General features: G+C 36.7%; 1 protein-coding gene across 2 annotated transcripts in view; it reads right to left on the bottom strand.

Annotated features, from left to right (window-relative positions):
• The window catches only part of LOC130233196 (probable G-protein coupled receptor 153), a 47,164-nt gene extending 26,931 nt beyond the window's left edge, over nt 1-20,233 (bottom strand). The window contains exons 1-2 of one of the 2 annotated variants that reach the window (XM_056463121.1): nt 19,655-20,233; nt 4,354-4,786 (exon numbers count right to left, since the gene is read on the bottom strand). In XM_056463121.1, coding sequence (XP_056319096.1) covers nt 4,354-4,786; nt 19,655-20,007 — 786 coding nt within the window. In that variant the 5' untranslated portion in view covers nt 20,008-20,233. The remainder of the gene's footprint in view (nt 1-4,353; nt 4,787-19,654) is intronic. The other variant, XM_056463120.1, reaches the window with a different exon arrangement.
• Between the last annotated feature and the right edge of the window lie 3,335 nt (nt 20,234-23,568).

Genomic DNA, 23,568 nt, shown 5'->3' with positions numbered 1-23,568 from the left:
TTGCTGATTACTTTACTCATTTACTTTCGTGGATAAGGAAAAAGGGGTGACAACTCACTTCACTAGAGACATCCATTAGCCTACATATTTAATTTCTTTTGTTAAGCGCAAAGATTTGTTTCAAAACTATTTCATAATTCAGTTCTAATTTCCAACAAATGAATAAATGAACAATAATGAGATAATAATAATAATAATAATAATAATAATAATAATAATAATAAAGTTATCTCTAAACACACATCCTGTTCTTATGCCCCATATGGTGATGCAGACGTCTCCATGACAGATGGACAAATCTAAACTTGTTTTATTAAAACAAATATAAATATGCATATAATAAATAATACTGCTAATAATAATAACAACAACATTATAAGAATGCTAATTGTCATGAATAAACTGAAAAAAGACCCACTCCCCGACATGAAGGCATGGAGGCATTTGTGTATTGCTGTTCATCCTGTATGTATTAAGCAATGTGTAAGCGTTTGGACCCGCATACGGCGCTCTGCACTGGACTTTTAGTTTTTTAACTTTTAGTTAATTTCAGTTTCTCAAATTAGCAACGTGCCAACAATGCGCCTTAAGACGCTTTTTTTTTAGACACCCATGAATCCACAAAATGGTGCAAATGGATTTGCTATTTAAATAATGTGGCACAAAATGTAAAAATTAGGGTTGCACTGGTCTGAAAATAGCAACAAATTGCACCAAACACATTGGTGTATAATAGGGCCCATATTCATCACCAAATATAAATTATAGGTAAGAATATCTCACACGTAGCCTTATTCTAAGATTGTCAAAAATGTACACAGCGGCCTCTAGTGGATTTATAGGAAATGGGATGTGTGCGAAAATGCCTTGGTAATGGATTTGAGATTGTCAAACATGTAAACAGCGGCCTCTAGTGGAAGAAACATATTTCTTGGTTCACAAAAATGTGTCCCTGAGCACATATTTCTAGTAAGGCTGGGTTGGATAATTAGTGAACACGACTTTAAGGCCTGGAGTACAACTTAGCTAGGAGCTTCAGAAGCACAAGCGATACTTCTTTTGCTGTGATACAGTGGTCTGATAGTGTTAACTACTGATGAAACATCAAGTGGACCTATGAACAACATCTGCAACCCTGATTTCCTGAATAGGCTTAAGACAAATGTCATACCTGGAGGCTGTTCCCAAAACATCATCTACTGACACTGTTCACTGCCTACTCAGTGAACCAAGGTTAAAACCAAGACATTTACCACAATGCGCCAGACATAGATAAAGTTATGATTTAACATAATGCTATGGTGGGTCATGAATGATGTGCATGACCTGGACACAGAGGGAAACAATGTTAAATGCAAATAAAATGTAATTAATAATATTATCATGAATGGTAAGGAAAACAAAATAAGAAGAAAATCCGTCACACACTGTTGTCATCAAAAGCTGTGCATCCAAAACTTCCAAGACTGGCTGCCAATAGCATTGGACAATAGAAAACCCAGGGACATTTAGATTTCACACACAAGCTAGTTTTGTCTAAAAGAAAGCATTGCGATCAGAACACAAGCAACATCAGAAGTATGATTGGTGGTTTGTTATCATGTGGTGCCAGAGGTGGGTATTAACGAATTACATTTACAACGACAAACGTTTACTGAACACTACATATACATAATTTTTTAAATGTTTATTCTAAACGTCAGCACATTTTCGTATCCATTTTTCACAAAACTAAATGCATCGAACAGCATGCTGTGATGTTTTTAATTTACACAAATCCGGACACCTAACAAAAGTTTAAAACATACATACAAAATAAAAACGGTATTGCATTTTATTTTATCCTAATATAGCATGTACTTATTAAAATAAGAGAATAAAATATGTTTTTAAAGGAACTGCACTTAAACGGATGAGCTGGTTAGACCAGCACTCATTATTAATTCAAAGTGCATTTATAATTAAATTATGTGTATGTTTTAATATAATATAATATAATATAATATAATATAATATAATATAATATAATATAATATAATATAATATAATATAATATAATATAATATAATATAATATAATATAATATAATATAATATAAAATAATATAATATAATAAGTGTTGGGTTGCGGCTGGAAGGGCATCCGCTGCGTAAAACATTTGCAGGATAAGTTGGCGGTTCATAAAGGGACTAAGCCGAAAAGAAAATGGATGAATAAATGAATAACTCAATTAATTTAAGTTACAGTAAAATTCTGTCAATGCAAAATTCATACTCTTTTGTTCTCTCTTACCTTGTTTAAATGCAGATGCTGACAAGTTTCTATTCTGAATGTAAAAAATAGAGCTTTAGCTTAAAAATATCTGGGGTTGTTTTATTACAAATGACATGTTATGTGGTGTTAATGTGCACATCACACACGAAAGAGGTCTGTGAAAGCCACGCAAAGTAAATGAAATGGAGTTGTTGCTTCTTATCAGTCAGAAAAGTGTTTCCCAATTAATTACGTAACACGTGGCTGAACATCCATAGTACGGTGCATCTTTTGGGAAATGAACAAAGTTGTGATAAGTGTTTCCCAAAACCAATGTCGCGGACACATTGTTTAAATCACATTAAGTGAATGCGTACGGTGACATTAAGTGACATTTTAGACGGGTGGAGTTACAACCAACAGCCTACAGTACAGATACATGTTTAAAATAATATAATAATAATATGCAGTAAATTAAAACCATCAATGTATATATATATATATAATTTTTTTTAAGTCTACTTTTACAATTTGACACATTCAAACCACTGCAGAAATGTTCTAACTAATGGACCCATGTACAGTAGGCTACAGATAACTGTCATGGGTCTATGTTACATGTGTCTGTGTTGTCCTTGTTCAACGTGTCTATGTTTATAATAGGTGCGTTCGACTTCATGCAGCGCTGCGCAGATCGATCGAATCTGTCCTAAAGCGGTGCATGCTGGTTAGAAATTTTGTCCGGATTGATGCTGCGCCGACGCCATGTGACTGTCACACATAGCATCAAAATACCGCGACAGCGCTCCGAGATCAGACGACTGATTCAGGCAGTGCAGCATCTGAAGGGCGACTGCACAAGCTCTGATGACGACACCTCTTTTACACGATTCCACCGCATGACAACAAGCACGTGTGTTTCGGGTTTATTATTAGACAACTTCCTATTCACAAATAAAAAAAAAAAACAATTCACTTTTCATACCCTCTCTATCTTGTACACATCATGTGTATTAAAGACTACAAAGATTTTACATCCGTAATCATGTTTTGTTAAATAATCTGGTTATAAAGGCTAGCTTGTTTGCACAGGTTTATTTCCAACCTGTTTTATACAGACTATTTACTGCATTCAGCTCCATGAACGATTTAAATTATATATTTTAGTGAATAACCTGAATATTAACTCAAATAAGTCTTGATCCTATTGATCAAGGATAAGTATTGATCCTGCCACCCTAAAGGTCTCTAAAAAAATAAGTTAAAGAACTATTTTATTAAATAATTATAAAATAATTTTTATGATTATAAAATATATAGATTTTATTTCCTGTTTAACCATATACCTGTTCTTTCGGGGAAACTTCTACAGAAAGTGTAGCTCACTTAATTTAGGAATGTCCTTTTGTTCAATCTTTTTGGATTAAAGTGCTTTTTTGAAAATACTTTCATTATCCAAAATAATCCTAATCATTGTTTAAGACTTACATTAATATATATTGTAAAGATTTATACCTATAAATGTAAATAAATGTTTTTAGCTTTTTCAAACAAGAAGTATTAGCCTAGAGTGATGTGTAAACTCCTAGAATTTGTGCTTATTGCTTAGTATTTAATAGGCCTGTTCGTTTTTATGTTTATATTACCCTCTCGTTTCCTCTTATTTCTCTCATGCGTTTGTAATATATTTAATTCATAATTCCCTTATTGTTTAAAAATGAACTATAGCTTGTAGAGACTGTTTTCTGTTTTATTTGTAAATCTTTTGTTGTTATAAATAAAAAGGGTTTCAAGAAACACCAAATTGCTAAAGGGTTAACGAGTTGTAACCCTTTAGTTAGTTAGTTGGCTAACGATGGTTTTGGGACACACATCCCAGATCAGAACTAACTACTAACTACTGTAGTACTTACTCAACTAACCATTAAGATTGTTACTTTTACTTGAGTAAATATTTCCATTCCCTTTACTTGAGTATGGATTTTTGATACTCTACCCACCTCTGTCAGATTTACAAAAGCTGTCAATGATGACAAACCATAGTATTAGTTGATTAAATCATTGTCGTCAATGTAATTACAAATGATATTGAACACTCACCAATATGGGGAATCCAGTTAGAAAGTCGTATATGAAAACTATTCCACTGATCAGATAGGTGATCTGCAGCGATGTCTTTATGGGCTCCGAGCCATCAATAGACGAGCGCCTCTTGCCCTGAGCATCCTCCACTACGATAGTGGGCACGTTAAATTTGTTCTTGTCTACATTTTGGCCCATCTGGATGGAAAAGGTCTGGAAGAGGGCAATTCCAATGCAGATGACGCCCATTACCACACTCCCGCTGATCAGCAGCAGGAAGCAGACGCCAAAGCCTAAGCCAATCTCAGTCACAATGAAGCGACAGTTATCTTGGGTGTAAAATCGCTCTGTGGTATCGTGCCAGCCCACAGCGGGCAAGGTGGACAGAATGAATGACACCATCCAGATCCCCATCACAGTATGGACAGCCTGCTTCTTGGTGTTACTCAACCTGTTAAAAGAGGAAGAAGATTAAGGTTAAAAAATTATATTCCAAATCTTTCCGATTTAACAGCATTTATTAAATGAGAAGAACGGTTAAAATGGAGCTTGATTATCTTGAAGACTGCTCATGTCCTAAGTCATTTTTAAAATATTTTACTTTTAGGAAACAGAAGTCTCAATCATCATTAACAAATATTTTATCTGTACATTTACACAGTGAGTATGGGTATAGAAAGTTTATTGTAAATGTATATCTGCTCATGTATTCTTTCCCTTGGCATAAGTCTCCATTTTCTAAACCTGGCTTCACAAGAATTATTCTGTTCATGAAATTGTGCTTTTTAGTCTATAATATGTTATAACATTTAACTCAGGTAGTAAGAATGAATTGTTTCTAAGTTAAAACCATGGGGTTAAGGTTTAAGAAAATATTTGAAACTGTTGTTTGTAAAATGTTACACATCATTACCCATACTGAACACTAATGGCCCCTTTCCACTGAGTGGTACGATATGGTTTGGTATGCTTTAATGGCCGTTTCCATTGTCAAAAGGTACCAAAAAGTGAACCGTACCGTACCACTTCTTAGGAACCCTTTCCAAAGGGTACCTAGCACAACAAAAAGCTACCAAAAGGCAGAGCGAGACGTGCAGCTGAACGCTATTGGTTTACAGACAAGAATTGGTTGCCAGGAGAATAAAAACATATAAAGCACCATTTTTAAATACACAGCCGAGACATTACATCATAATAATATATACATATAATAACAAGCCATGCTCGACGCAAACTCAGAAAAACCTTGTCGTCGTCTTGATGAACAGCCACCAAGCCAAGAAGAAGAGCAGAATCTACCCTGTGCCTTGTAGTTGTTTACAAAGCTGTCTAAATCGCAAGTGGTTTCGCTTTCTTGTGTGCACTTGCTGTGCGTCTATATTTGAAATAGTGAACTTTTTAAGTTGATAATAATAATGTGCACGTGATTATTGAGGAGCTTCTGACATCATATCCTTTCAGAAATGGACAAATGCGAAAGTGAAGCGCAAAAAAAAGAGAGGAGAAGCCGGAAAAAACAAAGGAGGGAATTATTCTTTCAGCACCATAAAACATGAACAAACTGCCATGTTTAACTATTATCATCGCCTTTTGGACTATTATGAACTCAGAATGATGGAATTACTTTCTAACAAGAGATTGCATGTGCTGGTGAAGATTAAAGATGCAGATGAGAGGTTTGCACTGACTGTGGGCTATGTTGCGTGTTGTTTTTGAACCTAAATAAGGCCCAAATGTATGCTGTGTGTAGTTTTTCTGTAGTTGGTAACATATTGGAGACTGTAAGGGGCTGTATATGTTCATATTTGTTGCATTTATTTATTTATTTATTTTATATAATCATAGGCGTTCATTTAATCATTGATCTGCAATTACAATCAAATCATGTTCATAGAAATGTTAGTAATTAACATTTTACACAAGTATTTATGTGTATAAAGCGTCTGTTTTGTAAGAAGTGCTTCTCATATGATATGTGAACGACCCATACAGCTTTACTTTGACATTTCCTCAAACGAGAATGACGTCGACTGCAACTTTCTGTCGTACACTACGCTGACCATTGGCTAAAATGGGCTAAAAGTGTGCTCCTCCACTGGCTATGAAAGATGGCCTTGTATTTTTAATAGACTTTTTGTGACAGTTTTCTATAGTATTTATATGTTTGGGGCACTTTTTAAAAATTTTATTTATTATAAATCAATCCTTTTTATGTTTTCCTAAATGGTCTTTTTATTTATTTATTACTTCATCTGCATCTGCAACAAACAAAAATTGTGCTGCATTAAGAGTTCAGAGTTAAATGAATGAGGTTTGAACAACCAGGGCCGGGTTTCCTGATAACGATGTATCAGAGTGTTCTGTACATGCAAGGCTAGGAATGCTCATTGCAATTCCATGTGCATTTCCCAAACACAATCGAGCCAGTACTAGTTTTACTAACTCATTCTCTCTGCTACTTAGCAGTCGCTGTCTATTTCCAAAGTGCTAAATAAAGAGCTGTATTCTGAACATTTAACCCAGTAATCATCATCTCTTGTGAATTAGCAATCAAAACAAGTCCATATAAAGCACTCACTTGCAGAATGAGGCACAGAATGACTCAAAAAACTAAGTTAAAATAACATAAGATTATTTTTTGAAAGTTTATTCATATTTTCCCCAACCCAAGCTATTTTTTAAATTGTTTTATATATAAAAAAATTGTAACAGAGTGTGGAATAAAGTATAAAACCTTTAATTATAAATCACACCCCATATTGAAATAGACCTATGGCATTATTTTATATGCAAATTACACTAATGACATACAAGTTCATGTTTAGATTTCACATATATAAAATACACATGTATGTCATATATGCAATGTATATTTCAACATATTGGGCTGTCTTAATCCTGCGTGGCAAAGATTCAACAAGGTACTGGAAATATTCCCCAGAGATTTTGGTCCATTTTGGCATGATAGCGTCACGCAGTTGCTGCAGATTTGTAGGCTGCACATCCATGATGCGAATCTCCCGTTCCACCACATCCCAAAGCTGTTCTATTGGATTAAGTTTTAATGACTGTGGGGGCCATTTGAGTACAGTGAACTCATTTTCATGCTCAAGAAATCAGTCTGAGATGATTTGCGCTTTATGACATTTATGGTGTGTTATCTGACTGGAAGTAGCCATCAGAAGATGGGTACACTGTGGTCATAAAGGGAAGGACATGGTCAGCAATATACTCAGGTAGACTGTGGCATTAACACAATGCTCAGTTGGTTCTAATGGTGTACCACACCATTACACCACCACCACCAGCCTGAACTGTTAATATAAGGCAGGATGGATACATGCTCTCATGTTGTTGATGCCAAATTCTGACCCTATCATCTAAATGTTGCAGCAGAAATGGAGACTCATCAGACCAGGCAACGTTTTTCCAATCTTCTATTGTCCAATTTTGGTGAACCTGTGCAAATTTTAGCCTCAGTTTCCTGTTGACAGGAGTGGCACCCGGTGTGGTCTTCTGCTGCTGTAGCCCATCCGCCTCAAGGTTGGACATGTTGTGCATTCAGTGATGCTCTTCTACATACCTTGGTTGTAACGAGTGGTTATTTGAGGTACTGTTGCCTTTTTATCAGCTTAAACCAGCTTCTATCAGCAGTTGTACCTGAGTACTCAGACTCTGGCACCAACAACCATGCCACGTTCAAAGTCACTTACTGTAAATCACCTTTCTTTACCATTCTGATGCTCGCTTTGAAATGCAGCAGATCATCTTGACCATGTCTACATGGCTAAATGCATTGAGTTGCTGCCATGTGATTGGCTGATTAGGAATTTGCGTTAACGAGCAGTTGGACAGGTGTACCTAATAAAGTGGCCGGTGAGTGTATATATAGCAGATTTCTGTATAGGATTGTACTTGAATAAAGTTACTGCCGACTCTCCTCATAACTTTCTTCTTACAATGCACGTAGGTCTTTAATGATTACTCCTGCCTATTCTTAAATCTATGAATATTTTCAAGTGCTACTTGTATGTCATGATGCCATTGGGAAACAGACAGTAATATTAAGATCAGTCGCACAATCATTTTTACAATCTACTTAGCTCTACAATGCTTTTGGAAAATGCAGCCAGGGACTCGTCCTACAAAACCCGTTCATATATTATTCATTCATTCATTTTCTTTTTGGCTTAGTCCCTTTATCAATCTGGGGTCGCCACAGCGGAATGAACCACCAACTTATCCAGCATATGTTTTACGAAGTGGAGAATTGGGGAAACCGAAGCACCTGGAGGAAACCCACGCAAACACAAGGAGAACATGCAAACTCCACACAGAATTGCAAATTGACCCAGCCGAGGCTTGAACCAGCAACCGTCCTGCTGTGAGACGAACGTGCTACCCACTGCACCATTGTGCAGGAGAATAGTTAGAGCTGCAAGATCTTATGAATTTGGGATTTATGTGTGGTTTATTTATGAACTAATTTCGAGAGGATCACGTGCTTATGATCAACACGGCTGGCTCCTCATTAGCTCCGTAATGTGACCCATCAGATAATTACGGAAGCATTATAAATAACCAGAGTCTTTCACTCCAGTTATCTTCGTCTTGAAGCTTCCCCCTCTTCCACCCCTACTTCCTCCCTCTTTTTTCCGATAGGGCGACACGGTGGCCCAGTGGCTAGCACTGTTGCCTCACAGCAAGAACACCGCTGGTCCAACCTCCTATCAGGCTGGTTGGTGTTTCTGTGCGGAGTTTACATGTTCTCCCCGTGTTCGCGTGGGTTTCCCCGGAGTCCCCCGGTTTCCTCCCACCGTCCAAAAATATATACCATAGCTATAGATTAAACCAAATTATCACCGAAAACAACCCTAGTTTACACTTCTCACGCGGCGACAAGCAGGGGAGTTCTCGAGACCTACCTGAGCTCGAACTCCCCTCTCGCCCTTCTAACGGGAGGGAGCCCCGGGCTCGAGGATATTACGAGCTCAGGGCTCTCTCCCGGGACAGCATGCCAAATACGCTTTATTGATTATCAGCTAAGTGTGAACTCTTGAATATACTATAGAATGACCAGATGGAAATCATTCCAAAAAAAAAAGACACATAAAAAAATGAAATTATTTTTATAAAATCCTATAAAAGCCCATAGATTTTTCCTCAGATCCTTTGGTCCTCAGTAACAAGCTCCTATACAAACAGCTTATACCAACAAAGCTGCAAAGGTTGGTGGTGGTGCCATTTGTCTGGTCAGAGGAGGGAAAATGTAAAAAGGAGGGAATCAGAAGGGAAAATCTGTTAAATACAAAGATGTCTTTTATTAAAAGTGCACAGGATCTCAGGCTGGACCGAAGGTCAACTTTCTAAAAGGACAATGATCCTAAGCACATCAAAATCATGTAAGAGTAAGGACATTTCTTGAGTGTCCACAGCTTTTTGATGCAATTATTTTTTCACAGTGTGTCTGAAGCCAACCCTGATTGTTGTTTTTTTTTAAATTGTGAAAGAAGTTTTGTGCTAGTACAAGTTATTAGTAAATAGCCTAAACACAAAAGGTTTTTGCAGAGTGCCACGGTGGCTCAGTGGTTAGCACTGTTGCCTCACAGCAAGAAGGTTTCTGGTTCGAGTTGCAGCTGGGCTAGTTGGCATTTCTGTGTGGAGTTTGCACGTTCCCTTTATGTTCGCGTGAGTTTCCTTCGGGTGCTTCGGTTTACCCCACAATCCAAAGGCATGCAGTACAGGTGGATTAAATAAACTAAATTGGCACTAGTGTATGTGCATGAATAAGAGAGTGTATGGGTGTTTCCTATTACTGGGTTGCAGCTGGAAGGGCATCCGCAGTGTAAAAGATATGCTGGATAAGTTGATTATCTAGATAACTAGATAAGCGGTTCATTCCGATGTGGCCCTGATGAATAAAGGGACTAAGCCGAAGAAAAATTTATGACGTTTTTTGCAATAAAGAATATTTTTTAGTTCCTCAAACTTTCTTAGTATTAAGAATATTTGTAAAAAGCTAAAGAATAATAAACTCAAAACCTTTTTTTTAGGGGGTAATGTTGCGAGGACAAAAAAGCTTAATTTAATTTGTTATTCAATTCACAATCGTGTAGCACTAATATTCTAATTTCTTGGATCATGTGACATACAAAAGAATCGTTTGCAAATCAAGCACATTAAACACATTAGACCTGCTGGTATATTTGAAATGAACTCAAAGTACGATTGAAATTTTAGAGCTCGAATGGAAGTAAAATGGAAGCTTACCAGCCAGTGAGTAACATAAAGTGAAATCTCATTTTGCATAAAAATGTGGGAGAAAGACATACAGTCCTAATTACTTCTTTTTCTTTTGGGGTGAAACTACTTGAAACCATGTCTGACTGTTCCAAACTTTATGTCAGTTTAGTTCTAACTTGCAGAACATTCAGTACTTAACTTATTATGGCTTCCACCATTATGAGCTCAAGAAATAGAAAACTATAGGTTGATATTGGCATGTCATATTGTTCTTGTTCATAAATAAGCAGCAGTTGAATTATAAAACATTTACAGTTTTAATGCTTCGCAAATACTTTAAGTGTTGAGCAAGTTTCCAGACTATAATTAAACTCTATCAAACATCTCTGGAGAAACCTGAATATGGTTCTCCACTGACAGCCTCCAACTAACCTGACAGAAATTGACAGCATCTACTGAGACGGGCTGGGAATTCACAAATACTTAAGCTTGACACATATAGGATTTTTAACTCTGGTCCTCCTGGTCCACTCAACAAGCTAATTGTGGAATATAAAATCAGCATTGAGTTACAGACAAGCTATCGAGCCTGTAGCTTGACTTTGAGTCAGAATTTAGAATCAGCTTTAATAGCCGCTGAAAGTTTCTAAGTAGTGAGTTAATGGTCTAATTATTTATGCTTTTTGTTGTTTACTTTCATTCATTCATTCATTCATTCATTTTACTTCGTTTATTAAATTCACCTATAGCACATATCTTTAGATTGTGGTGGAAACTGGAGCACCCTAATGAAACCCACACCAACACGGAGAACATACAAACTCCACACAGAAATGCCAACTGGCCCAGCCGGGACTCGAACCAGCGACCTTCTTGTTGTGAGGCGGCAGTGCTTACCACTGAGCCACCATGCCACCCTGTTTAGTTACAAATAAAAGTATAAAGTTTTCACAGATCTGGTCCCTACGTTGTCATTATGGGTATCCCAGCTAACAGTGAATGTTCGAAGGACATTCAGTAAAGCTCCTTAAACGTTGTGTAAATGTTAGCATGTAACATTATTAAAATAATGTTTTTGAAACATTCTTGTAACATCAAGAGTAAAAGGTTCTAGGTACAACGTCCTTGGAATGTCTTCAAGATGTTATTTGTACTTGATGAATGTTAATATGGATGAAACAATCTAAATGATTTAAACAATGTTCTAAAAGATGGCACGGTGGCTCAGTGGTTAGCACTGTTGCCTCACAGCAAAAAGGTTGCTGTTTTTTAAGTGTGGAGTTTGCATGAGCATTTGCATTTTCTCCTCGTGTTCATGTGGGTTTCCTCCGGGTTCTCCGGTTTCCCCCACAGTCTTAAGACATGCAGTGTAGGTGAATTGAATAAACAAAATTGGCTGTAGTGTATGAGTGTGTGTGAATTTAAAAGTGTATGGTTTTTTCCCAGTACTGGGTTGCAACTGGAAGTGTATTCGCTGTGTAAAACATATGCTGGATAAGTTGGCTGTTCATTCCGATGTGGTGACCCCTGATGAATAAAGGGATTATGTTGAAGGAAAATGAATGGATGAATGGACGTTCTAAGAACATTAGAAACACAATGTGTTTATGACGTAATTGGAATGGGAACATTTTTATAACATAACATTGTTAACAGGTATAAAGTATATGGAGTGTAGAATGAAGTGATGAAAAAGATAATTGAAAGCACCTTAATATGAGGTGGCAAAAATGTAAAAAAAGGCCTATTCATACAGCTTCAAAACAGTCTATGACAAAAGCAAGATGCAGTAATGAGAACAGATCTGCGAACTGAACTGAATCTGCAGTTTTCAAAGCAAAGGAGACATTTATTTACTGTCCATGGATAATGATTTCGAAATGAATAATTCAGATGAATAATAAAGGTATTTATTAGATGGACCCAGTCCTTGTCTGTCTGGATAACTAGTAAGCCAGGTGATATCTAGTTATTTTAGGAGAGGAAAACAACCAAAATCACATCTCAATAAAGGAGTCTCTGTGAAGTGAATGAGAACAAACTCCATGAATACCATGTCTAATGGGATCAGCAAGTGTGCAAAGTTGTCATGGCAACCAGTTACACTGCAAACTGATTTCCTATGATTATGCAAATAATGTAGGTAAAAGCCTAGAAATATATAAATATATATAAATAAATGAGCCTTATTCATTATAGGGTGTGCATCCTTGGGACGTCCTCTGCATCATTTGTCAAACATTTAGCTGGTTACTCAAAGCAGTTACTGATTTTGTGATTATTTATATAAATACATATATATAAAAGGTCACTGGTTCGAGCCTAGGCTCGGTCAGTTGGCGTTTCTGTGTGGAGTTTGCATAATCTCCCTGCGTTCTCATAGGTTTCCCCTGGGTGCTCCGGTTTCCCCCACAGTCCAAAGACATGTGGTACAGGTGAATTGGGTAGGCTAAATTGTCCGTAGTGTATGAGTGTGAATGAGTGTGTATGGTTGTTTCCCAGAGATGGGGTGCGGCTGGAAGGGCATCTGTTGGGTAAAACATGTGCCGGATAAGTTGGCGGTTCATTCCGCTGTGGCGACCCCTGAATAATAAAGGGACTAAGCCGAAAAGAAAATGAATGAATGAATATACATACAGTTGAAGTCAGAATTATTAGCCCCCCTGAATTATAAGCCCCCCAGTTAATTTTTTTCCCCAATTTCTGTTTAACAGAGAGATTTTTTCAACTTATTTCTACATATAATAGTTTTAATAACTCATTTCTAATAACTGATTTATTTTATCTTTGCCATGATGACAGTAAATAATATTCTATTAGATATTTTTAAAGACACTTCTATACAGCTTAAAGTGACATTTAAAGTATTAACTAGGTTAATTAGGTTAACTAGGCAGGTTAGGGTAATTAGGTAAGTTATGGTATAACGATGGTTTGTTCTGTAGACTATCGGAAAAAAAAAATTGCTCAAAGGGGCTAATAATTTTGACCTTGAAATGTTTTTTAAAAAATTAAAAACTGCTTTTATTCAAGCCAAAATAAAACAAATAAGACTTTCTCCAGAAGAAAAAATATTATCAGACATACTGTGAAAATTTCCTTGCTCTCATAATTTGGGAAATATTAGGGGGGCTAATAATTCTGACTGTATGCTTACTCTAAGAAAAACAATTACATTTCAAATGGGCTTTTAAAATAATTTCTACTTTGATTTCAAGTTTCACATTTCCATCATTATGCAAATAGAAATATAGTTACAAGAGTTTGGAGACATTTCATTATTATGCACTCTATTCTATAAACATTACTGTATATGTATTGAAGACAAAAAGTTACAAAAATAATTGAAATTTGTCAAATCCTTAGAAAATATGAGTATATTTGACTGTGGTCTTATTCACTTACAGTATAACATTTTTTTTCTGAACATCTGACACATACTTTCCATTGAAGTACATACAGTTGAATTCAGAATTATTAGCCACCCTGAATTATTAGCCCCCCCGTTTATTTTTTTTTTAGATTAGATTAGATTCAACTTTATTGTCATTACACATGTACATGTACAAGGCAACGAAATGCAGTTTAGGTCTAACCAGCAGTGCAATAGCAGCAAGTGCAGGATACAGGTATAAGTTATAAAGTGCAGTTATAGAGAAACTATAGTGATATTTACAGATGGATGTACTATGAACATTATATACAGGTTGTATTAGCTATGAACAGATTTACAATAAATGAATATATGTACAGGATACTATTAATAGCAGAAGTGTGCAGATAGATAAACATAATTACAAATGTTCATGTGCAGTGGGTATGTCCAGTTCAAATAAGTGAATCAGTGCAATGAATATGTGCAAACTTTAAATGTGCAAATGTTAAATAGTGCAGTGATTGTGAGGAGTATAAGTTAGAGGAGTGTGGGGGGTGTATTGGGGGGGCAAAAGAGTCAGTAAGGGGCAGAGTTCAGAAGGGAGACAGCTCTGGGGAAAAAGCTGTTCCTCAGTCTGCTGGTTTTTGTCCGGGGGAGCCTGAAGCGCCTGCCGGAAGGCAGGAGAGAGAACAGTCTGTGAGCAGGATGAGAGGTGTCCTTAAGAATGCTGCGTGCTCGGCGCAGACAGTGTTTCTTCTGGATATCCTCAATGGCTGGCAGTGTAGTCCCTGTGATGAGTTGGGCAGTTTTCACCACCCGCTGCAGTGCCTTACGCTCAGCAACAGAGCAGCTTCCATACCAGACTGTGACGCAGTTGGTCAGGATGCTTTCTATTGTGCAGCGGTAGAAGTTCACCAAGACGGCTGATGAAAGCTGGTTCTTCTTAAGTTGCCTCAAGAAGAATAGGCGCTGGTGAGCCTTCTTGACCAGGCTGGAGGTGTTGGTGGTCCAGCAAAGGTCCTTAGAGATGTGGGTCCCCAGGAACTTGAAGGATGAGACAGGCTCAACGGCCATCCCATTAATGTGGATGGGATCATGCGAGCCTGTTCGTCCCTTCCTGAAGTCCACAATGAGCTCCTTGGTCTTGCTGGTGTTAAGGAGCAGATTATTGTCAGTGCACCAAGTGGCTAGATGCTGTATCTCCTCCCTGTAGGCAGTCTCATCATTATTGCTGATTAGACCAATCACTGTGGTGTCATCTGCAAATTTGATGATGGTGTTGGATCTGTTCACAGGCCTACAGTCGATGGTAAAAAGGGAGTAGAGGAAGGGGCTCAGCACGCAGCCCTGGGGTACACCAGTGTTGAGTGTGACGGTAGTGGAGCAGATGTCGCCTGATCTAACATTCTGAGGTCTGTTAGTCAGAAAGTCCATAACCCAGTTGCAGAGAGACGCGTTGATATCCAGGTCTCTGAGTTTGATCATTAGCTTAGAGGGTATGACAGTGTTGAATGCTGAGCTGAAGTCAACAAACAGCATTCGTGCATAAGTGTTTTTATTGTCCAGGTGTGTGAGGACAGAGTGCAGTGCTATGGAGACGGCGTCTTCTGTGCTCCTGTTGCCACGGTAGGCAAACTGATGTGGGTCCAGTGTGGATGGCAGAGAGTCTTTCAGATGTGCCAGGACCAACCGCTCGAAGCACTTCATGATGATGGGTGTGAGTGCTACAGGGCGGTAGTCATTCAGGCATGATGGGCTGGAGTGTTTGGGCACTGGCACAATAGAGGTTTTCAACACATTTCTAAACATAGTTTTAATAACTCATTTCTGATTTATTTTATCTTTGTCATAATGACAGTACATAATTTTTTACTATATTTTTCAAGACACTTCTATACAGCTTAAAGTGACATTTAAAGGCTTAACTAAGTTAATTAGGTTAACTAGGGTAATTAGGCAAGTAATTGTATAACGATGGTTTGTTCTGCAGACTATCGAAAAAAATATAGCTTAAAGGGTCTAATAATTTTGACCTTAAAATGTTTTTTTAAAAAAATGCTTTTATTCTAGCCAAAATAAAACAAATAAGACTTTCTCCAGAAGAAAAAATATTATCAGACATACTGTGAAAGTTTCCTTGCTCTGTACACTGATACGTATACTAAATAATTATACAAGTAATATTAATATTTATAATCATGTTCAACTCCTGTATCTATACCACTATATAATTAGTCATTTTATAATCAGTTTTTTTTTTTATGTCAGTGGCCAGTCCCCAGGGGCAGAGGGGTGTATTGACCACTTCTGTACACACTGCTCTCTGGTTTAGGAAAGGCTTTCCTCTCCACACCAGCCATCTCAGTCCCCAGTGAAAGAATTTTCTCATCAGCAGGGGACTTTGTAAATGTGCAAAGACCTCAGCTTATGCCAGAAAACGTAGATATGCTGATATTTCTTTTTAAAAATGTAAAATCCCAGCACAGTCAGTTTTAGTTTGTTTAAATTAATGAGTCTTTTTTTAGTTAGTTTTATTTATTTATTTATTTATTATTATTGAAATATGTTTTTAAAATAGCAATGTAGTTATGGCAGAAAATATATTATTTTGCAAAAATGTGCAGCATTTCAGAAAAAATGAAAGGGCTCTTCACCTTACATTTGTTTAAAATAATTTTGTTAAAAAAAACGTGAGTAACTCGTATCGTGAGATTATTTTCGTGAATTGTATCGAATCAAGGTGAATCGTTACATTCCTATGCAAAGGTGAAACTTTATTTAAATTTTAATGTTCTATATAAAAATATATACAACAATAAATTTTTAGAGTCTTTGTAGCCTACAAAGAGACAACACTATCCAGACTCGCAGCCCAGAAGGATTTATTAAAGGAGTTTCAGAAAGCTCAAAATTGTGCATAATTGCTTATATTGATTTTACTTAGATAATGGTGTGTTGATCTGAATAGTAAAGGGATTTGAGAATTGTTAATTTGTTTATGGCCCATTTATGACACTTTTAGAGTGTGCAGCTGTAAACAATGACTATCATGGTCCAACCACTAATGGCTCATGGTAATATAGACATTAAAATATAAGTACTAATAAAAAAAGAGTGGACTAGATTGGGATTAATTAAACAGTTCCTCACAGTTCTACTATCCATCAGGCATGGGACGATAACTGTTTTCAAGGTGTACCGCGGTTTGGAAAAGTCAAGGTTTTAAAAACCTAAGGTATGTGTAAGATTTTTTAATTTACATTTTTTAGGACAACAGTATCTCCATCAGAAAAAAATATTCAAAGATGCCGTTTTAATGTGTTTTTTGAACTAATGAAGACAGTAGAAGTCAATGATTCATTTGAATTATTCAGCCTGACATGTTTACTGCTCCAAAATATTTTAAATATTTCAAAAAATAAAATATTTTGTGTTCAAAGGGAAAAAAGTTTTAGTTTTTTACCCAGACATTTAAAAAGAATATATTTTAGAGCAGTGATAATCTGCCACTATGCTGACACACAGGCATTTATAGCCCCGCAATCTTTTAAAAAGAGCACAGTCTCATTTGAATTTAAAGCCACAGTCACCAAACTGGCACAATTAGGATCAAAGCCTAAAGGGGCTGTTTTAAAGAGTTATAAAATATTATTTATGTGATATAATCAGTTGAAACTTCACATACATATTCTAGGGACATGTTATATCCTTCTTAAGTTATAGGTCAACACACCAATAAATAGTATACCTTTTAGTTAAGATGTACTTTTAGAGTCTACTAAGGAACAACATGAATGGGAAATGCAAACCTGGTCCTCGATAGGATGATTGTCTGAGAGGTTATACCAGTATCCCCACAAGAACTGCTTCACTGTTTTTGTACATCATTTTGCCTTCACCATTCCTCAACTAGATCAAATTCATTAGAAATTTACAAAAGCTACTGAACTTGTCTCACAGTGTAAATGTAATTCTTTACATAATTAAATGTAATTGTTAGTATCTTAATGTTAAACAGATTTAGATTTATGTAAACATAACTACTGTGGCTGCTCTTTAACTTTGAGTTTCTTTGGTTTTGATCAGTTTGTGTACATGGTTGGCTTCAGGGAGATATTGTACAGTCCACAGCTGTGTTTACAGAATTTTACTCATTATGTCAGTTTGGTCAAATCTGTTATATAAAACAACAACAACACCTTGTTGATGCAGTCATGTTGGGTTTCGCTGTTAAGCTGCTAGATGGAAAAAAAATCTTCTTGCTGGCAATATCACAAATAAATATATACATAGACTTTTAGATGCATTTGCCAGACAGACAGTTCATTTTTGGAGCTATCTGGGCGATGATTCAATTTGAGGACAATTCTCCTTTAATCATAGATGCTTTATCTCAGTCCTTTGTTGTTTGGAGAGACATCAGAGATCTTTTTTATTATGTGATTATGTATGTCGGTCCTGTTCTCAAACACTCTCACATCACACAGCACTACAGGAGTATTTGCAGATGAAGGCTTTTCAAGAGTGCAGTTAATGCAAAGCAGCATTAGCAAACAATGATGAGAGTACACTAAAATCAATGTTTGGGAGTACTATTGAGGTGGAAAATGTAACCACTTTAGTAGGTACACCTGTCCAACAGCTCGTTAACGCCAATTTCGAATCAGCCAATCACATGGCAGCAACTCAATGCATTTAGAGTTGATGCTTTCATGAAAAAATGTAAACATACTAATATGTAGAGTAGAGATTGCAGTTTTGGCAGATTGCATAATTGGCAGTTAACAGTGGCCTGGAGGGGGAAAATCGTTTTTAGAAAACAAAGAAAAATGATGGTCAAAATGTATGATAATATATCATATAAAACATCTTTTATTTAATAACATCATTCACTTCTGAATGAGAAATACACATCTTGAAGGAATGTCCATATAATGTTTTTGCTTTTGCAGTCTTGGGCACCTTTAGATGTCCACATGCATAGGCATGAGACGCCCTGGGACGTGTCCCTAGATGACTTTTTGTCTCTTCATGTATTCATACATGCCTGAGTTTAAGCCATACTGACAGACATTAGAAACTGAATGTCAAAAACCATATAATCCAGCATACTGAAGATTTAATTTCAATATTAAAATATTTCATATTCATTATAGGTTTATTTACATGGCGCCAAATGAAACAACCCATACAAATCTTCCATTGCAAGTGTTTAACTGTTTTGTGCTTAGACTGGAATATTCATTCAGCACTTTTCATTTTCATTCAGTACGCATTAATTCCATCAAAACTACACTCTTCCAGCAGTTCCACGCATCCAATATCTCGTTTTTCACGGGGGGCATGCATAAAATGTAACTGAATGAAAGTTAAAGTGCCAAACTGCAGTTAAAGTTAAATTAAGAATTTAGGGGGGGGGGGGGGGGGGATCAAGGCCCTTAAAAAGTTATTAAACAACTATTAGTAGCAAAATCAAAACCATTTTGCATTACTTTACACTAATAATCGATTGAGTTTAGCGTCAATGATATATTTTTGAATGTCATTCCAGTTGAAAGAAAACAAATAAAAGATTTGCAATTCTGGAATGAGCCATTAATACATATTTTAGATATTTTTTTAATATACCAATTTCCCACTATAAATTAAAGTGTTATTTTTGTATGTCAAGAAAGGTTAACTCAAGTGTCTTACTCTTACCTATAGTTGACAGGCCAGCGGACCATCCACATGCGGTGGTAGGACAGGGAAGTGACTGAAAAGCAGGTGACCAGGGTAAGGGTGTAGAACGTGGAGACAAAGACTTTGCAGAGTCCTTCGTTCCACTCATAGTTGGAATGTTGCCTGCGAAGCTGAATGACGCAGTACATGGTGATGGGGATGCCCATATTGAGGATGTGCGTGCCAGCCAGTGTGCAAATGAGGAACTCAAGGGGCTTCCACTTCTTCTGTTTCGCGCTCACGCTCAGGATCCCCCAGGCGTTGGCCAGGATGGACACTCCTGAGCAGACCAGCCAGGCCAGTGCGTTAGTGCTGATGACCTCATCGTTCATGATGGAGCAGCCTGCGAGAGGTGGTGGGGGGGTGGAATGGCGAAAGGTGTGGGAGCAGCCGTGGGCAAAGGCAGGTGCCAGGCCCGAACAGGCATTCCTACTGGGACAGGCAGTCCTTCCTCTGGATGTGCTCTGGGGATGGGGAGATGGGCATAGCAGCGTGAGGGGGCACTGGGGTCGGGCGAAGGAGGGGTTTGTGCATTGAGAGCCAGGCCAGTGCTGTAACAATCCTGCAAAAAAACAGAAAAATAGTAAAAAAAATGAATACAGATCTTAAAAGAAGAGACAGGTGGAGGACATAGATTCATTTAGATAATTTTCTTGGAATAACTCCCCATTGCATATATGAGCACAGAATGGACAGACTTTTGAATACTCACTCACTCATTCAGTTTCTGTTTTATTAACCCTCTGAGCACACCAGGTCACACCAGTGTGATTAGCATCTTTTTTTTATGAGTGCAAAAGACACAAAGAATAAGAGTTGATTTTGGTCACACAAATAAGTGTTATAAACCATTCGAATCTCTCAGGTGTCTACTTTTTTGTGTAGACTCACAAAAACAACAAAAGTATGTGCTTTTGTAAACAAAGGAAAATAATTAGTGTGCAAGTTCTTTATTTTGTCTCTCCGCAAACTGTTTTTAGACTGCATCAATAAAATAAACTGAAACTCTGCAAAAACAAAACACACAGACATGAGACATATATCAATAGAAAACTTGGTGTCTACTGTTTAATGCAGTAATGGCTCGTACACACTGGGACACTTTTCGTTTGCGTTTTTTGTCAGCGTTTTTCCGCATTCAAACCCAAGCGATTTTCACTGGCGTCGAGCAGAAGAGTACGCAAAATCACAGCGCTTAATGAAAAACAGAAAGACCCCGGTGCACAGCTTGGCACTACACTACTTTAAGCTTCTGACACCCACTTGTAACACAGAAGAAAGTTGACACGCTTGTTGTTAAAGTTACTGGCGATCCGAACAAGCATGGATGGTTCACAAGTAGCAGCTCCAGCTCTAGCGATGAAGAAATTATTATTGTTCACCAGTGCAATTAGCAGCTCCACGTTCATATCGCCTCTTGGCATCTTCTTCAATGTGCTCTCGCAGTTTTGATATTGAGCGCCTCCCAGCGCTGTTAACTGTAACTTCAGCAACTCCATGCACGTGAACAAAACTGCCAATCTGTTCAAGGTTTTGAAGAAGGTTTTAACGCTGCACGTCAAAATAAAACAAACAAACAAAAAAAAAAACGAGCATGAGGCGTTTCTTTAAAAATAACACTTTTACGCCTGCCGTTTTGCGCGTTGGTGTGCACGATCACATTGGCGCCCTTTATTTATTCACGAAAACGTCGTTAAACGTCGATGGAAAATGTGAGCAAAAAGCTGTGTGAACGGGCCTTTAGTCATGTTGAAAACAAATGTTGTTTGATAAAGACTGGTTACTCCAAAGTCTTAATCAGGCCCATTCAGTGTGTTTTTGGACCTTATTTCGGCTACATTTTTTTCTCCAAAACTTACAAACCACACAATTTTTTTTTCTAACAAAAGTACGGGCATGTCAAAATATCTTAGGGGTCCCAAAATCACTTCAGGCCCCAAAGGGTTAAGGTGTTGCCACAACTGAATGAATCGACAATTAATCTGGCATATGATTTACACAGAAATGCCCTTCAACCCACTACAGAGCTAACGATTTAGCTACCATACCAGCCATCCTGAATAATATGAAAAAAAACTATAGTAATTTTTAATAATACTAGATTTTTTTAATCATAGTACAGTAATGTAACTGAACTAATCTGCTGTGGTAATTCTATAGTTGCTGTGATAATACAACAACTAATGTAAACAAATTACCCAATACTGTACGTTTTCTACAACTAGGGATATTATAAAGTAAAAGTCATATTATATTACAGCATTTATTACAGTTTATCGGTTCACTATTGTTAATACTGCAGTGTGCTGTAGCAATCTTGAATGTACAGTATAATACAATTTACTATAATGTAGCTTAAAGACATTTCTACAAACATATACCGTATATTTTTTCATGTTAAATTAGTCCTTTCCAACTTGGTAAAAAATTGGGAATCGATTCAGGTTTCCTACACCTTTATAGCCGTTCAGGGTTTTAACAAATATTTTATAATGCATATTGCATAGGTCGGTGCATCCAAAACTGCTAGTTTACTACATTTGACTTCATGACCATTAGAAAAGTATGTTCTACAGTATGGTTAGTGTGATTTCACCATATATATATAAAGTTCTATATATACTATATATATAGTATATATAGTATACAGACGATTTCTGCTGTTCTGACGTCAGCTGCAGATGTGAATGTCGGAAGTAGTTCCTTATACAAAAAAGTTTTTGAGACTCTCGTGTTTGATTTTCTTTTTATATAAACAAGTATGCTATCAAACTGTTGTATAAATGCAATATCACACTTGTAGCAGGGCAATATGGCTGTATATTGGCACTGCTGGGCCACTAAGACACTGCGGCCTTGACCTAATGCACGCCTCCCAGCGGTGCCAAAATACAGCCATATGCTTGTGTGATATTGCTCATTTATATAGTAGGCCTATAATAAAATTTCCTATAATATGGCTTAAATAAATACTTTTTTTATTAAATTAGTAATTATTTAAATTAGTATTTTTCTATGTGACATCTTCCGACTTGGTAAAAAAAACAGTTAGGGTTACAAGAACTGTTATATTTAACAAGATATATAAATATTTAGCACTGCAGTAAATATCAAGTCATGGGCACTTGCTTTAATTTATGTTCACATGGCCATAAAATCTTTCAGTGGTAAACTTTAAATTAGTTTGGCAGTGCAAGCTCTGCCAAAATATTCCTTAAGGGACCTGTGTTTAATCAGAATCGGAATCCAAATGAGTTTTATAGCCAGGTATGTTTACGCATACTAGAATTTTTTTTCCGTGGCAGAAACTTCCACAGCGGGACAGAAAGGCAGCGAATACACAGATAATAAACAAAATAGCAGGACAAAACACTGATTATAAAGGAATAATAATAAAAATATTATGACATTAAACAAAAATAGAACACAAATATACAGTTAAAGTCAAAATTATTAGCCCCCCTGAATTTTTAGCCCCCTGTTTATTTTTTTTGCCCAATTTCTGTTTAACAAAGAGATTTTTTCAACACATTTCTAAACATGATAGTTTTAATAACTCATTTCTAATAACTGATTGATTTTGTTTTTACCATGATGACAGTAAATAATATTTTACTAGACATTTTTCAAGACACTTCTATACAGCTAAAAGTGACATTTAAAGGCTTAACTAGGTTAATTAGGTAAATTAGACAAGTTAGGGTAACTAGGCATGTTATTGTATAACGATGGTTTGTTCTGTAGACTATCGAAAAAATATATAGTTTTGAGGGACTAATAATTTTGACCTTAAAATGGCTTTTAAAACATTAAAAACTGCTTTTTTCGAGACGAAAAAACCCAAAAAAGACTTTCTCCAGAACAAAAAAATATTATCAGACATACTGTGAAAA

The sequence above is a fragment of the Danio aesculapii genome, chromosome 8 (genome assembly GCF_903798145.1).
Source record: "Danio aesculapii chromosome 8, fDanAes4.1, whole genome shotgun sequence".
In the NCBI taxonomy this organism is placed as follows: Eukaryota; Metazoa; Chordata; class Actinopteri; order Cypriniformes; family Danionidae; genus Danio; species Danio aesculapii.
Note: the sequence above shows the minus strand (reverse complement) of the source record. Positions and strands in the feature narration are given on the sequence as shown.